Consider the following 15,454-nt stretch of genomic DNA (forward strand, 5'->3'; position numbering starts at 1 on the left):
GGTGGAGTCTCCTTCTTTGGAGGTCTTTAAGCAGAGGCTTGACAGGCATATGTCAAGAATGCTTTGATGGTGTTTCCTGCTTGGCAGGGGGTTGGACTGGATGGCCCTTGAGGTCTCTTCCAACTCTATGATTCTATGATTCTATGAGTATAGCCGCAAGGCAGCAGAGGTTTAGGATCAGAGTTTTATTTCTCCTCTAATGCATTTTTTTTAAATTGCCATTATATTACGGTGCCCTGGGATGCATTTTTAAGAAGGGCAAGATGCAACCATCCGAAGTAAATTAAACAAAGACACATCAGGATCATTAACCCCCTCGAGATACATTTTGTTTTTCTTAACAAAGGGCAGTATATAAATAAATAAGAAAGATATAGACCAGATATAGTCCAGAAGAGGGCAGCCAAAATGGTCAAAGGCCTGGAAACGATGCCCTATGAGGAATGGCTTAGGGAGCTGGGTATGTTTAGCCTGGAGAAGAGAAGGTTAAGGGGTGATATGATAGCCATGTTCAAATATATAAAATATAGAAGAGGGTGAAAGGTTGTTTTCTGCTGCTCCAGAGAAGCGGACACGGAGCAATGGATTCAAACTACAAGAAAGAAGATTCCACCTCAACATTAGGAAGACCTGACAGTAAGAGCTGTTCGGCAGTGGAATTTGCTGCCAAGGAGTGTGGTGGAGTCTCCTTCTTTGGAGGTCTTTAAGCAGAGGCTTGACAGGCATATGTCAAGAATGCTTTGATGGTGTTTCCTGCTTGGCAGGGGGTTGGACTGGGTGGCCCTTGTGGTCTCTTCCAACTCTATGATTCTAGACACGCACAGGGAGATGGATGAGGGTGATGGCAGCTGAGGGCCTGAGAAGACTGCCCCTTCCCCGTCTTCATCTCATAGGCTGAGATTCAGAGGGAAGTCACGCCGTATTCCCAAACACTCCAACTTCTCAGGGACTGGTGAGGGACCCAATGGGTCTCTGAGCAAGAGAGGAGGCCTATTGGCCAGGAGGTTCCGGGTGGGAGGGACGGTTCTCTCATGATCCCTACCTCCCCATAAAACATCCAAACAGATTCTCACGGTGCCCAGGATTCAATCAGGGAACCAGCCTGCCTGGGGTGCTGTAAAGAATGGAAGCCAAAGGGCTCTGGCCGCGGCAAATTCGTTTTCCTTTATTCATGTGCCACTTAATCACAGACAACCTCTAAGCGGGGGTTGTTTCAGCTTCTATTAAGTCACCAGGAGAAGCATGTTCGGCAGCCACAGGATACTGGGAAACTGAGTCAGCGGACTGGCTGGAACTCTTAACAGAAGAGCTGCATGCTGCAACATTTTGCTGCAGTCCCAGTGGTACCTCTGAATACTCCCTGTAGGGCATGGAGGGAGAACTGGGCAGGGTTAATGCCTCTATGTCTCGCTCAGGAGCTTCCTAGAGGCTGGACCTCAAAGGGGTCTCTGGCCTGATCCTGATTTCATAAGGCATCCCAGGGGATATGCCCCTTCAGATTCCCACCCTCTCCAGCAAAAGGGCGGCTTCTCGCTGCAATGATCTGCAAGCAGTTAAAAGCCTGGCTCCAAGCCAGCCATGAAGGTTAATCCAATGCTCTCCTGATAATTACTGTGAATTCAATTTGCTGCCGTTGAGCTCGGAGACATCACGGCCAATTGCAGCTATTTATCACTTCCACCATGGGCTTGCTGCTTGTACATGGGTCTGTGTGCATATGGGGGGGCAGAGACCCCCCCTCTCAATGACAACAGAGTGGCAGAGTCAGTCCATCAGTAGCAATGCAGCCTGGCGGTGAAAATTTGTTCCCAAGGAAGCCTCTGCCAGAGGGAGGCGCCAGAGGGACAAAAAGCGCCTGGCTCCCGTCTGACGGTTCAGCAGGCAGGAAGGCGGTTAATTATTTTGAGCTTGCAACTAATCCTGAAAACTGCAATCGATTAGCCAAAGTGCCTTGGGAAATTAACCTTCCGAGGACAGAGGTCTGCATGCCAGTGGCGGCCTCGGTGCATCTGTCCACAAGCACAGGTTTTTTAATCTGCTCTTAATGCAGATTTCTTTCTTTGATCACTGGTGCTTTAAGTCTGGTTTAGTTTGCATTTTGTTCTTGCATTAGTTATTTATTTATTTGTTGCATTTCTATCCCGAGGAGCTCAAGGTTTAACAGTCCTAGAATCACAGAACTGCAGAGCTGGAAGGGACCCCCAAGCACCATCTAGTCCAACCCCCTGGCCGCAGATCCCAAAGGCGACACGGTAGTCATCTTCAAATATCTGAAGGGCTGTCTGTCTCCTGCTCCTCATTTTAATCCCCTCATTGGTCCTGTGAGGCAGGTTAGGCTGAGAGGCAGGAGCTGGCGCCCAGAGTCACCATGGCCGAGTAGGGATTCAAACCCTGGACTCCCAGGTCCCTAGCCTGCTGCTCTAACCACTACTCCACACTGCTTTGCTGCACATTTTGTAAATATGCCACCTTAGAGACCCCATGGGGCACAGCTGGGTGTGCATCTTTTAAAGGAATGAATAAGCAAATAAACAGAGCATAAAAGCTAGAAAAGGGACAGATCAGTCTCCTAGTTTCAAGCTCAACCTCCTACTGCTGCATTTCAGCTTTCTTTCTTAAAAAATCGGTAATGGGAGACTAGCAATGTGCCTCTAGTCAGTCCTTAAGCAACAACCGTCCAGCGGGGATTTTAAAGACTGCTTTTTTAAAAAAAAACCCTAGCCCTCTTGAGTATAGCTGCCCTTACTTTGCTCATCCAAGATTTCCGCTTGCACACAGCCTTCCTCCTCTTGACGGCTTCCCAGAGGCGCCTCTGACCTGTGAAAGCAAAAAGTGAGGGTCAGCCAGTTAGGGGGGGGGGCGGACTGGTCAGTTCCCAAAGTACACACACACACACACACACACACACACACACACAATCCCCATTGCATGCATGTGCCCCACAAGGAAACCATCCCCATACTGGATGTTTCATTGTGGCAGGTAATTCTGCAAAGATTTACTGAATATTGTAGCTGAAACACCCTGTAATCCACTTAGCTTCCAAGACACTACAGGGCAAAAAGCGCACGGTACAAGCAAACATTTGCAACATGGCCCAGCGTGTTTTTCATAAATGAATACCAGCTAAGTCGGTGTGGGGAAACTCTCCTTTTGAGTAGCGGATCAACTCGGGGGTGGGGGTGGGGAGGTTCTTAGCATGCCGGTCAGTTTTCCGCTCAAAGCAACCCTGAGGTTCCAGATTTGCAGACACAAATCCAGAACCCTGTTAGAGTAAGGTAACCAGATTTTTTTCAATGAATCCGGGGACACTTTTCAACTTCAGTGGATTTTGTATGGGGACTGATTTGTAAATCCGGGGACTGTCCCCGAGAAACGGGGACTTCTGGTAACCTTATTTTAGAGGGGAGTTAGTGGGGAAAGGGCGAAGGTTCGTTTTGAGCAAGAAAATGCCTGGCAGGGACAGAGCTAAGCCCCTCCTCTCCTTCTCTCTTCTCCCACTCAAACTCAGGCTCCCAAAAGACCTGCTTTTCATTTAATTTTTTTTTAAAATAACACCCAACCCACAAAACCTGAAAGGCTTCATTTCATACACCTGTGTGTCACCTACGTTTTGTCCCGTAAAGGTTTGCCCAGCAAATTCCTGGCTAGGCATTCTAAACTGCAGGTGGCTATTAAGTGTTGGGAAGAAGTAAAAGGGGACCGGGATCATCGTTCAGGCCTGCCTCTTTCAAAATAAAGGCAATTTTCTTCTTTTTATAATATTGACTCCAAAAGGGGCAAGAAGGTGTCATGCATTTGTTTTAAAAATACATGGAAATAAGAATTCATAACACACTTCACATTTACGTGTAATCCTACACATGGCTGAGTTCTGTGCTCCTCAGAGTGCCTTCCAGACGTGGGTTTTTAAAAATAGAATCATAGAATTGGAGAGTTGGAAGGGACCCCTGAGGGGCATCTAGTCCAACCCCCAAGAGAGTCCGTTCCACTGTCAAACGGTTCTTACCATCAGAAAGTTCTTCCTCGTGTTTAGTTGGAATCTCCATTCTGCAATTTGAATCCCTCTGGAGCAGCGGAAAACTCGCTTGGCTCCCTCTTCCGTGTGACAGCCCTTTGGAGATTTGAAGGTGATTTATGCTCGTGATGGTATCGGGGCGGTTATACACAATCCTGCTTTCTATGTTTTGCCCTTGTGAAACTCAGCAGGGAGCAGGATAGGTGCAAAACGGGAACTGGTGGCTCCACCTGTCATGGCCTCTGGCTCTGCCTATTCTCTGCCTTCACTTCACGAGTTCCATAACCCATGTTGCCTAACTTTGGAAGTCCCTGCTATTGATATCAGGCATTAACATTCTATGACCTTCTAAGTATGTCTGTGGAAGGGTGCTATCTGTTTGTTTGTTTGTTTGTTTGTTTGTTTGTTTGTTTTGCTTGTGTTTTAGTCTGTATTTGGTGTTTCTGTTTTATATTTTTATGTTGTGAACCACCCTGTGATTTCCGGGTGAAGTTGTTGTTGTTTAGTCTTTTAGTCATGTCCGACTCTTCCGTGAGCCCATGGACCAGAGCACGGCAGGCACTCCTGTCTTCCACCTCCTCCCGCAGTTTGGTCAAACTCATGTTCGTAGCTTCGAGAACACTGTCCAGCCATCTCGTCCTCTGTCGTTCCCTCTGTCTCCTTGTGCCCTCCATCTTTCCCAACTTCAGGGTCTTTTCCAGGGAGTCGAGTCTTCTCATGAGGTGGCCAAAGTCTTGGAGCCTCAGCTTCAGGATCTGTCCTTCCAGTGAGCACTTAGGGCTGATTTCCTTCAGAACTGATAGGTTTGATCTTCTTGCAGTCCACGGGACTCTCAAGAGTCTCCTCCCGCACCAAATTCAAAAGCATCAATTCTTCGGCGATCAGCCTTCTTTATGGTCCAGCTCTCACTTCCATACATCACTACTGGGGAAATCATAGCTGTAACTATACGGACCTTTGTCGGCAAGGTGATGCCTCTGCTTTTTAAGATGCTTTTTAAGATCCGGGTGAAGGGAGGCATGCAAATTTAATAAATAATAATAACAATTGGTGGCTGGTTTATAGCACTGTGCTCTAAACCGAGCCTCTTGGGCTTGCCGATCAGAAGGTTGGCGGTTCGAACCCACACGACGGGGTGAGCTCCTGTTGCTCTGTCCCAGCTCCTGCCAACCTAGCAGTTTGAAAGCACGCAGGTGCAAGTAGATAAATAGGTATCGCTCCGGCGGGAAGGTAAACGGCATTTGCGTGCGCTCTGGCTTCCGTCATGGTGTTCCTTTGCGCCAGAAGCGGTTTAGCCGTGCTGGCCACATGGCCTGGAAAACTGTCTGTGGACAAACACCGGCAACCTTGGCCTGAAAAGTGAGATGATTGCTGCACCTCATAGTCACCTCAAAGTCCAGGGGTACTTTACCTTTTTACCTTTACCTTACCTATACTGGATCATCCACACATCTGGTGCTAGAGAGCAACCAAATTGGGACAGAAAACAAAGCTGGACATTTGTGGTACAAAAAAATTACTGGATTTCCGTAGCAAGTTACGGGGCATGCAATGATTGGAGAGAACCAGTATGTTCTCCTTGAAATCGTTGACAGCAGGATTTCATATAACCACCCTCAGACCTTCACAGATTCAGAGATTTGTAGAGTCGGAAGGGACCCTGAGGGTCATCCAGCCCCACCCCCTGCAATGCAGGAGTCTCAGCTAAAGCATCCGTGAGCACAAATCGTCACCAACACACAATAAAAAGGACACCTGGATTTGCTCCAAAGCGTCCTCCTTCCCTTTCACTTCCGATCCTGTGATGCTGCCAGTTGAGTCGGCGTTAAGTGGCGGGGACTCGCTTACCAGGCCTTCCCATGCCAATCTTCTCCAGATCCTCGTTCTTGACATATTCAAAGTGCGAGAGGCGCGTGACGTTGAGGTCGTCGCGGATGCGCAAAAAGTACTGCTGCAGCTGGACCTCGGTTAACAGTTCCAGGAGCCAGTCTGTTCCTTCATCTGCTTGCATGCCACAGCTCAGCTTCTGCAGGGAAACGGAAGGAAGCAAAGTCAGGCAGGTGAGGGTGTGGGGGGGGGTCATGGTTTTAGGAAACAGTCACTCCAACTTCTCCTCGGCTGGGGAGCAGGCAGAGGCCCATGACATTTGGAGAGCCAGAATTATGACTTTTGGGCAGGCGGGTTAGGTGTGAACCATCAATATTTACCATCAAGGGCAAAAAGGAGAGGATGTCATATTCAGTACATTGTGGTACAAGAAGGATACTGATGAGCTGGAACGTGTCCAGAGGAGGGCAACCAAAATGGTCAAAGGCCTGGAAACGATGCCTTATGAGGAACGGCTTAGGGAGCTGGGTATGTTTAGCCTGGAGAAGAGAAGGTTAAGGGGTGATATGATAGCCATGTTCAAATATATAAAAGGATGCCATATGGAGGAGGGAGAAAGATTGTTTTCTGCTGCTCCAGAGAAGCGGACACGGAGCAATGGATTCAAACTACAAGAAAGAAGATTCCACCTAAACATTAGGAAGAACTTCCTGACAGTAAGAGCTGTTCGGCAGTGGAATTTGCTACCAAGGAGTGTGGTGGAGTCTCCTTCTTTGGAGGTCTTTAAGCAGAGGCTTGACAGGCATATGTCAAGAATGCTTTGGCAGGGGGTTGGACTGGATGGCCCTTGTGGTCTCTTCCAACTCTATGATTCTATGATTAAAACTATAAGGGACGCACGCAAACATGTTAGAAACCATAGAATCATAGACCTGCCATTTTGTCCTCAAAAGCAAAGCACCCTGTCGCTAAACACTTTAAATCCGGCACTTACAGCCTGTCAGGCTCATCAATAACTGCTATGGCGGTGTCAACAGATCTCGCAAAAGGAGAGAATTTTTTATGGAAGTACACAATGGGGATTATCTGGGGTGGGGGGCCCTAAGCGGCAAGGAGGTGGCAAGGGGCTCCAGAGGTGTAAATGACCAGAAGTCTTTGAAAAGCCGGCATCCCTGCCTCCAGTTCACCGCTACCATCAAATTAATTAAACTATAAATAGTTTTAGCTGGATTTTGGATAAATGGCCCATCAGCTGCCACTGTAACTGAATCTTGTTGTGTTATGATCTTCTTTCGTGGGCTGTGCGAACCCACGATTCTGAGCAATGCTTTGTCATAGGCGAGGGAGGGGGCACTGGGGGTGTTTACGGGACCAAGCCGGGGCGGCAGGGGCCCCCAGAAAGTTTGAGAACCGAGTCTGGTGGACACAACGCAAGGCATCTTCCTGCGCTGCTTGGTGCATCCACTGCGGGGATCCGAAGGCGATCTGGAAGTTTAAACACCCCTGGTTTTTTGTGCGGAAATTAATCATTTAAACAGAGCATGGCTTTGTCCAGGGATGGGGGAGGCTGGGGGGGGGGAAGAAGGATGCACCAGCCCTCCAGATAAGACCAGAAGCCCCTTGCGGGAGGCTTGGAAGAAGCCAGATTACAGCCAAGGTTCCTCATCTCCCACTGCTGTCACAAATGGGTCGGACAGAGACGGGAGGGGGCCGCATTTGGGCTTGGCCTTTGCCAGAGGGCAGCCGAAACCCCATTAGCCCCCGGCCCTGCTTAATGGACAGTAATAGGTCTCCTGGCCTGCTTCCCAGCCTCCCGGAGGAACGTGCGACTCGCAGAAAGGCCTTCTGTTCTCGCTCTGAACGATTCCACATTCGCGGCACAGTCCCCCGGAGTCTGCCAGCGGAGTCGGGGGCTGGAAGGAATCCCGGCCAAAAGGAGTCTGGATTTCGCATCGCAGTGTAGGGAGAAGAGGCCCGCGAGCCACGCTCGGTGGGAAATGGGGCTGCTCGGGAGGAAGCCGTGGTTTTCGGGGGTCTCTCTCTGCAGACCGTCTGGACAAGTGATGGTAGCCGGAAAGGCCAGGCAGGGAAGACAAGGCGCAGGGAGGGTTGCGGAGGTGGAGGGGAGCAAGGAGCCACGGAGGAAGCAAAGACGATGACGTACATGAACAAGAGTCAGAGCTGTAGAGATGGAAGGGACCCCCAAGGGACATCTAGTCCAACCCCCTGCAGTGCAGGAATCCCAGCTGAAAAACCCCTGGCTGATGGCCATCCAACTTCCCGTAAATGAGCTCACCCCCTTCCAAGGTAGGCCTTTCCACAATTGAATGGCTTAGTGTCAGAAGCCCTTCCAAATGTCGGAATCTCCATTCTTGCAATTTGAATATGTTCAGGTTCAGGCATCACCCTCTGGAGCAGCAGAGAAAACATTGGTCCAACTTCTATATCACACAGCCCTTCGGAGAATTAAAGACGCTGTAATCAAACACCCCCAGCCCACCATCACACTTTCAGATCTTGCATCCCCACCCCTTTTTTTTGAAGCAGGGTGGTACAATTTCATTCAGTAATACTATATTTAGGACGGCCCTCAAGACCACTTAAGAGAGCACTTTTTGCAAAGGATCAGCTCCACAAGCTTGTAAATGCTTAGCTTCCAAGTCTTCAAAGCACTTCACAGATTCCCATGATGTAATCATTACAACAACCTTGTAACGTAGAGCAGTACTTTTGTCCCATTACTGAAGATAGCCGAGATGGAGGGTGGCCTGGGGGGTGTAGGGTTAGGGTTAGGGTTAGGCTACCCCAGATATACACGCCTATTCACAAATGTCCCACGGAATCCAGAGGGGCTTATTCAAATTTCAGCCGAAGGCAACCTAGCCAGCTCATAGCGATAAAGATATTCCAGATCTATAACCCAATCTCTTAATCACTAGTTCACAAATACACTTACATAACACACACACACACAAAGACACACATGCTGACATTAACAATCGGCTGCCAAGTTTGCTTGTATTCCTCTTCCCTCCCCATCCCTCTTTCCTTTAATGTCTTTTTAGAGTGCGAGCCTTAGGGTAGGGGCTGCTACTCGTACAAATACATAAGCCACTGGTGGAGCCTTTCTGGCTGAAGAGTAGGAAGAGAAATGCTTTGAAAGAACAGCATAAATAAATATAAAATTGATTCTTAGTAACCTTTTTGAAAATAAAAAAATGGGGAGAAGGGAGAAATAATCCTTAGGGGGACACCAAATGATTCAACACCTCTGGAATCTTCCTCCCAGGACAAATCCTATTGATCCCTATGGTCCTCTCTCAACTGAGGCGGGTGGCCTAAGTTCTCCCTCTCCCCATTTCATCCTCACAGCAACCCTGTGAGGTGGACCATTTCTGCATGCTCCCCCTCCCAGACCTCCGAGCTTCCCATGCCCGCTGCTGCTACCAAACCGACCCCTGAACAAATCAATTAATAAGAAAACCTGCTGGATTGTGTTTCTTGAAAACAGATAAAAACACGAAGGACTAGTATATTGAGGGTGCAGGCAGAGACCACCCCAGAAAGGGGACACTGCAGAGTGTTTGCATGTAGTGTTCAAGGAATGCCCCATCCCATGCCCACAACAGCTGGGCTTTCTAAAGCAGCCTAGGGCACGCTCTTTGGCACAAAGCCTGGCACGCACGCAGAGATGGCTTGTACCTGGGTTCAAGGTGAAGAAACCTGGTCGGAAGCCGCCAGGGCGTTGCAATTCCAGCAAATGCAGGTGGCGTCTCAAATGGAAGTTACAGTGAAGAGTTGCAGGGAGGGGAGGCTCGAAGCTGACCCTCTCTTCCTGCCTGCTTTCCCACCCACCGGTGCCATGACTTGCTGGTGCCTGGAGGTGACGTCGCATCCTGTGGGCTCCGTTGCCCTGCCCAGATTTCATAGAATCATAGAGTTGGAAGAGACCACAAGGGCCATCCAGTCCAACCCCCTGCCAAGCAGGAAACACCATCAAAGCATTCTTGACATATGCCTGTCGAGCCTCTGCTTAAAGACCTCCAAAGAAGGAGACTCCACCACACTCCTTGGTAGCAAATTCCACTGCCCAACAGCTCTTACTGTCAGGAAGTTCTTCCTAATGTTTAGGTGGAATCTTCTTTCTTGTAGTTTGAATCCGTTGCTCCGTGTCCGCTTCTCTGGAGCAGCAGAAAACAATCTTTCTCCCTCCTCTATATGACATCCTTTCATATATTTGAACATGGCTATCATATCACCCCTTAACCTTCTCTTCTCCAGGCTAAACATACCCAGCTCCCTAAGCCGTTCCTCATAAGGCATCGTTTCCAGGCCTTTGACCATTTTGGTAGCCCTCTTCTGGACACGTTCCATTTCTCCTCTGCACCATTAAAAGCTTCAGTGTTTGCAGGCATTTTAAAATGAAAGATTTCTCCACTTGGAAAACAACAACTATTCCATGTGTATATAGTCTATCTCCTCTGCCCACCACCCCCCATTTCAAATTGTTCTAGATGGCCACACTCGTGTGTGCGGTCACACATGTGGTGACGGTTATTGCACACGATCACAATAAATAAATCCGAGGCTTCTTTTCGCACCGGGGTCTGCACAAGAATGACATCTCTGAGCAGGTGCAGAGCTCCTGGCTGCTGAGGAACCACAATACGTGGAGTTGAAAGGGACCCCGAGGGTCATCTAGCCCAACCCCCTGCAATGCAGGAATCTCGAACCCATGACCCTGAGACGAAGAGTCTCACGCTCTGCCAACTGAGCCACCAGAGTTCTCCTGAATACGTACTACCGAATAACTGAAGAAGTAAATAATTCTTATGAAGCTCTTCACCAGCACAAATGACAGTAATTTTGTGCCGCGCTACAGTATTGGTTTCTGGCCATTTTCTGGCTGAGGCTATCAATGAGGTGCTATTTATAAGGAAACAAGGCATGAGCCCGCATCCACCAGCCTTTTCTATTTTCGCACTTAGTATCTTCGCAGCCAAACAGCGACCAAAGTAACAGAGCAAAAAATTATAGTTGATTTTCAATCAAAATTATGGTTTAAAAATGTGTTGAAGATGTTTTTGTTGTTATACAGTATTTGGAAATTCAATACTGTACATTGTTATTTAAAAAAATTATTATGGTGAATTTGAGTAGCGAATGGTTGCTGTCCCATCCTGAAGGAGGGGATTATTGACAGTTTTCAGGATGAGAAGACGGCCCTTTGAGAAAGACCCTTCCCCACTCAATATTTTCCCCCACAGAACCCCATAATACACTTTGATAATAAATGTAGGTGTATCGGAAGCCCTGTATTCCCCCAAAGGAGCCTGCCCAGGCTTTGAGATTTTCTAAGAAGGCCCATTTCTCACTCCTGCTGTCCCAAGGGCCTCAAAAATGACAGCTCTTCAAGAAACTGCTGGGAAAGCCTTTACTCTTATCGCAAGAACACAAGTTGCTACAAACGCAGGCTCACAGCACACACAATGCAAAGCGCAATAGCTTTTTGTAACAAAATGTATTTATGTGAAGGCCAAGCAGGCACGGTGAATTAAAGCTATGTCAGCAAATGCTTATACTTATGCTTGAAGCGTGGGAGTGCTAAAGTGAAATGTATCTAAATGAGTTTTGATTAACAACAGCTAGTTTGCTTCCTTGAATGAGGAAACGAGAATGTTTCTATGCGTGAAAGGAGGAGATTTTAACACTTTGTGTAAGAAACCTATAAGTAACACACACCCCACAGGGCACTGGGATGGGGTTCAGCCTTTATGGAAGTGATCTCGCTGAACCTATTGCTTTGCAAAGTAATAAAATCGTTGGACTCTATCTCTTCCTGGCTCCTGAGTTTTATTGGCAAGACCCAGGAACTACGGGCTCTGTTTGCCACCTTCACAGACACTTTTGGTGAGGACGCAAGACAGGGCCTTCTCGGTGGCTGCTCCTAGACAGTGGAACTCCCTTCCACAGCCTCTGCAAAAGTGGAGCCTCAAAAGCCTGGGGCAAGAGTCATTTTGCCCTCTCTGCTTTGCTCTTGCCAACCAGCCAGCAAAGACATTTTTTGTTAGAAACAGACCTTTGGTGGCTAACTGACTGCTGCGAGAGGGTCTTCAAGGGGTGCTGTTCTTCGTGTGTGTTTTAAAAATGAATTACGTCATTTCGGCACTGCTTTCAATAGGCTCGTTTAATTGTTTGTTGTTCGTTTTCAGGTGTATCCACTTTAATGTACGCCGTGAGCCACCTTGCATGGAGAAAGGCAGGGCACAAGCGAGACAAATCAATGGGTGTAGATGCATTTTGACAACAAGCTGATGTTTACTGCAGGACATTCTCCGCACAGTTTACCGTGGAAAAGCAGCATGTAGATAAGAGTTAAACTGGACTCGGGTAAACGGGTGTTGCGAGGTTTTGCAAAAGGCAGCGAAACCTGTTTGGCTGAAGGTGACAGCAACACGAGAAAGGCGTGCATTTGAGAGGTGGGACTAGGGAGGCAAGCTAAGCGGCTTGCCTGAGCACACAAATGCTGAAACTGCTTTATCAAGGCCCCTGATCATGTGTTTTACAGATGTCCAAGTGAGCACACCAAGTAGACACACCTCTCAGTGCACACGGAAGGTTGGAGGGAAGAGGGGATCTCTGCAATGAGGTTTCCGTGCGCACACCTCTCCCTGCCAACACTTAATGCATTTGCACAAGCCAAGGCCGGCGGATCCACACATATCCCTTGTTTCCTTATAAGTAGCTCATCGTTCCATGGCTGTACCTTGCAAAAATCCACCGTCCTGTTTTTTTTTACGCACTGATCATCTTCACAGCCAAACATCAACCAAAGAAACAGATCATAAAACTGAATATAATAATAGTACCCCTGCCTATCAGACTGGGCTTCTGCCGTCCTGGGCAGCTTCCCAAAAACTAAAAAAACGTAGTAGGGCAATCCTATCAGATGCGCGGAAAATCCAAAGAGAGATTTTGCGGAACCAAGCTTCTATTCAGCAGGTGAGATCGGGTTTTCCTAGAGTGTCTGGGTTTGCCAAAGTGTGAATGAGCCCTGACTGTCCCGCTGAACTCAGCAGGACTTGCTTCCAAGCAAACATGTGCAGGATTGAGCTGTACGCATTTGAATGATCCACCTGCACACAGAAAACTAGCTCTTCAAGGTGACGACAAGACTTCCATCCTCCCCGACCTTCTGTGTTTCCGTGGCAGGGAGCTCCTTTTGGACCTAATTCTTTTGCGTGCCTTATTGGCAAAAGTCCACAGGCACACCATTTAAAGCACTGTTATCCCACTTTGACACTCATGGCTTCCCCCGAAGCATCCTGGGGGATGTAGTTGGTTAAGGGTCACCTGACACCTCTCAGCAATCATAATAAACTACAGGTGTGGGCCAAAACATTTGGGGAGGTTCCAGTTAGCGGAAGACTGCTCTGGCGGGTTTTAAAGAGGGGTAAGTGATTCCACAGAAACTCCCGGGATGAATGAATGTGGACTGTCCCGGTCCAGAAACATGCTATAAGTACAACAAATGCATTTTCCTTCTCTAGGTTAGCATTTCCTTTTTACAGGATTCTCCGCTTTGGGATTCCCGCTCTGCTCTGCTTTTTAAAAGGCCATCTGGGCTTGATCTGCAAGCGGAGCAACGAAGCTGCTCCCTCCATTCTTGGCTCGCTGTCCAATCCCTGGTAAACTGCCCTCCCAGTTAAACATCTGGCCCCGATTTCAGGGGGAAGCAACAACAATGGCATTTGTTTGGCTTTCCGATCCCAGCTGTGCTCACTTGGTCTGCTGGAGTGAGGAGCCCGTCGCAGCCCGAGACGAAGGACCCGTTCACACAAGGAGGATACAGAGGTTATTCTCGGTCGCTGTGCTGAGATGGACGCCACGAGGCATGGAGGGCATGTTAACTAAATCCCACGGCACTCAATGGGCTTGGCCAACTCCCTGGTTTAAATGTACATCCTCAATTTACAATGGGGTGGAAGGCTCCCAGGCTATGAAGGACTTGCTCGCAAATTTATTGACAGCTGCACAAATTATAATACAGTGGTACTGTACCCCGGTTTACGAACTTAATCCGTTCCGGAAGTCCGTTCTTAAACCAAAGCCGTTTTTAAACCGAGGCGCGCTAATGAGGCCTCCCGCCGCCAGCGCCCTGCCACCGTTCGGCTTCCGTTCATAGACCGAGGAAAAGTTTGCTAACCAGAGCACCTACATCCGGTTTTGCGGAGTTCGTAAACCAAATAGTTTGTTAACAGGGCGGTTCGTAAACCCGGGTACCACTGTAGCCAGGAAGTGGAAGGGGCAAGCGGAATATAAAATGGAAGAACGGTATAAAGAGGTTTGGGATATAGCTATTAGTGATAAATTAACATGTGCCATTAAGGTAAGATAGGGAATATGCAGGGGAAATGATTTTGAGGAGATATGGAGGGTGTTTGTAGAATTTGTACTGTTAAAACAGAAAGGGGACAAACTATTGGAAGAGGTGTTGAAATTTTGGGAGCTTGGATCGTTACAATGGAATGGTCTCGGTGGTGGGGTGCACATTTTTTTCTTATTTATTTAAGATTATTACTTTATATAATAAAATATAATAATAATAATAATAATGTACAGCCTAAGTTAGTTGCAGCAAACATAACTGGAGGGTCTTTGGGGCAAAGACAAGAGCTGCAAACACACCACAAGAACATTAGAGAATTAATAAGAGTCTGCTGGATCCGGCCAATGGCCCATCTAGTCCAGCATCCTGTTCTCACAGAGGCCAACCAAGATGCTTGCAGGAAACCTTCAAGGATCCGAGCACACGAGCTCAAACAGCCTCTTCCCCACTTAGCCGGGTAGGAGAAAGAGGCATAATTCAGTTGCAGAGATGTTTTCCCTATGAACCTATTGGCTGCCTTGGGTTCCAGTTCCACCTCTTTCCACGGCACCTTTAAGGGAGGCAGACAGCCAGCTGCACGCTTACCTGGGACTCCAATTGCGCTAAAGATTTTACAAGCCCCTGCGAAAGGACTTGCAGCCATGAGGATCAGACCATAAGGCATATATCTCCGGCTGCCTCCAGACCTCTTCCGTGCGCATCCGTTCCGATTCGATGGTGCGATGGCATCAAAGCAAGCGCTGCCACACAGCGCATTTCCTCCTCGAACTGTAGAGTTGGAAGGGACCGCAGGGGTCATCTGGTCCACCCCCCAGGAATGCGAGAATATTTCGCCCAATGTGGGGCTCAAACCCACGACCCTGAGATTAAGAGTCTCCTGCTCTGCCAACTGAGCTATCGCAGCGGCCTAACTTTCCTTACTGCAAAACCAATTGGGGGGTGGCAGTCCAAGTGCCACAAATCCACTTTGATGGCAGGACCTGAATTTGCAAGCGTGTTCTTGAATCCCACCTGAAAAGATCAATAGTCCTCAGGTGCTTCTAGTCTAGCGAAAAGCAGGATATGAAGGAAGGCAGCCCACAAAAGCAACAGCCTGTGTGCTTGCAATCCATTGGGCCTCCCGCAGCCATGCCAATGCTTCTCTGCCCCCTCCCTGCCTTTCCCATGAACCTCCCTGCTTCTTCCCCCCCTTCTTCCCCTGCCTCCCAGACAGAGAGTCC

At 48.4% G+C, this 15,454-nt stretch overlaps 1 protein-coding gene across 6 annotated transcripts in view; it reads right to left on the reverse strand.

The window, feature by feature from the left end:
* The window catches only part of TNK2 (tyrosine kinase non receptor 2), a 97,876-nt gene that overhangs the window by 38,231 nt on the left and 44,191 nt on the right, over positions 1-15,454 (reverse strand). For 5 of the 6 annotated variants that reach the window (XM_060274274.2, XM_088669317.1, XM_060274277.2 and 2 more), the window contains 2 exons: positions 5,867-6,044; positions 2,747-2,817 (listed from right to left, as the gene is read on the reverse strand). In XM_060274274.2, the coding sequence (XP_060130257.1) occupies positions 2,747-2,817; positions 5,867-6,044 (249 nt within the window). Of the gene's footprint in view, positions 1-2,746; positions 2,818-4,009; positions 4,116-5,866; positions 6,045-15,454 lie in introns of those variants that run through there. The other variant, XM_088669319.1, reaches the window with a different exon arrangement.

The sequence above is a fragment of the Zootoca vivipara genome, chromosome 5 (genome assembly GCF_965207765.1).
Source record: "Zootoca vivipara chromosome 5, rZooViv2.hap1.1, whole genome shotgun sequence".
Taxonomy (NCBI): domain Eukaryota; kingdom Metazoa; phylum Chordata; class Lepidosauria; order Squamata; family Lacertidae; genus Zootoca; species Zootoca vivipara.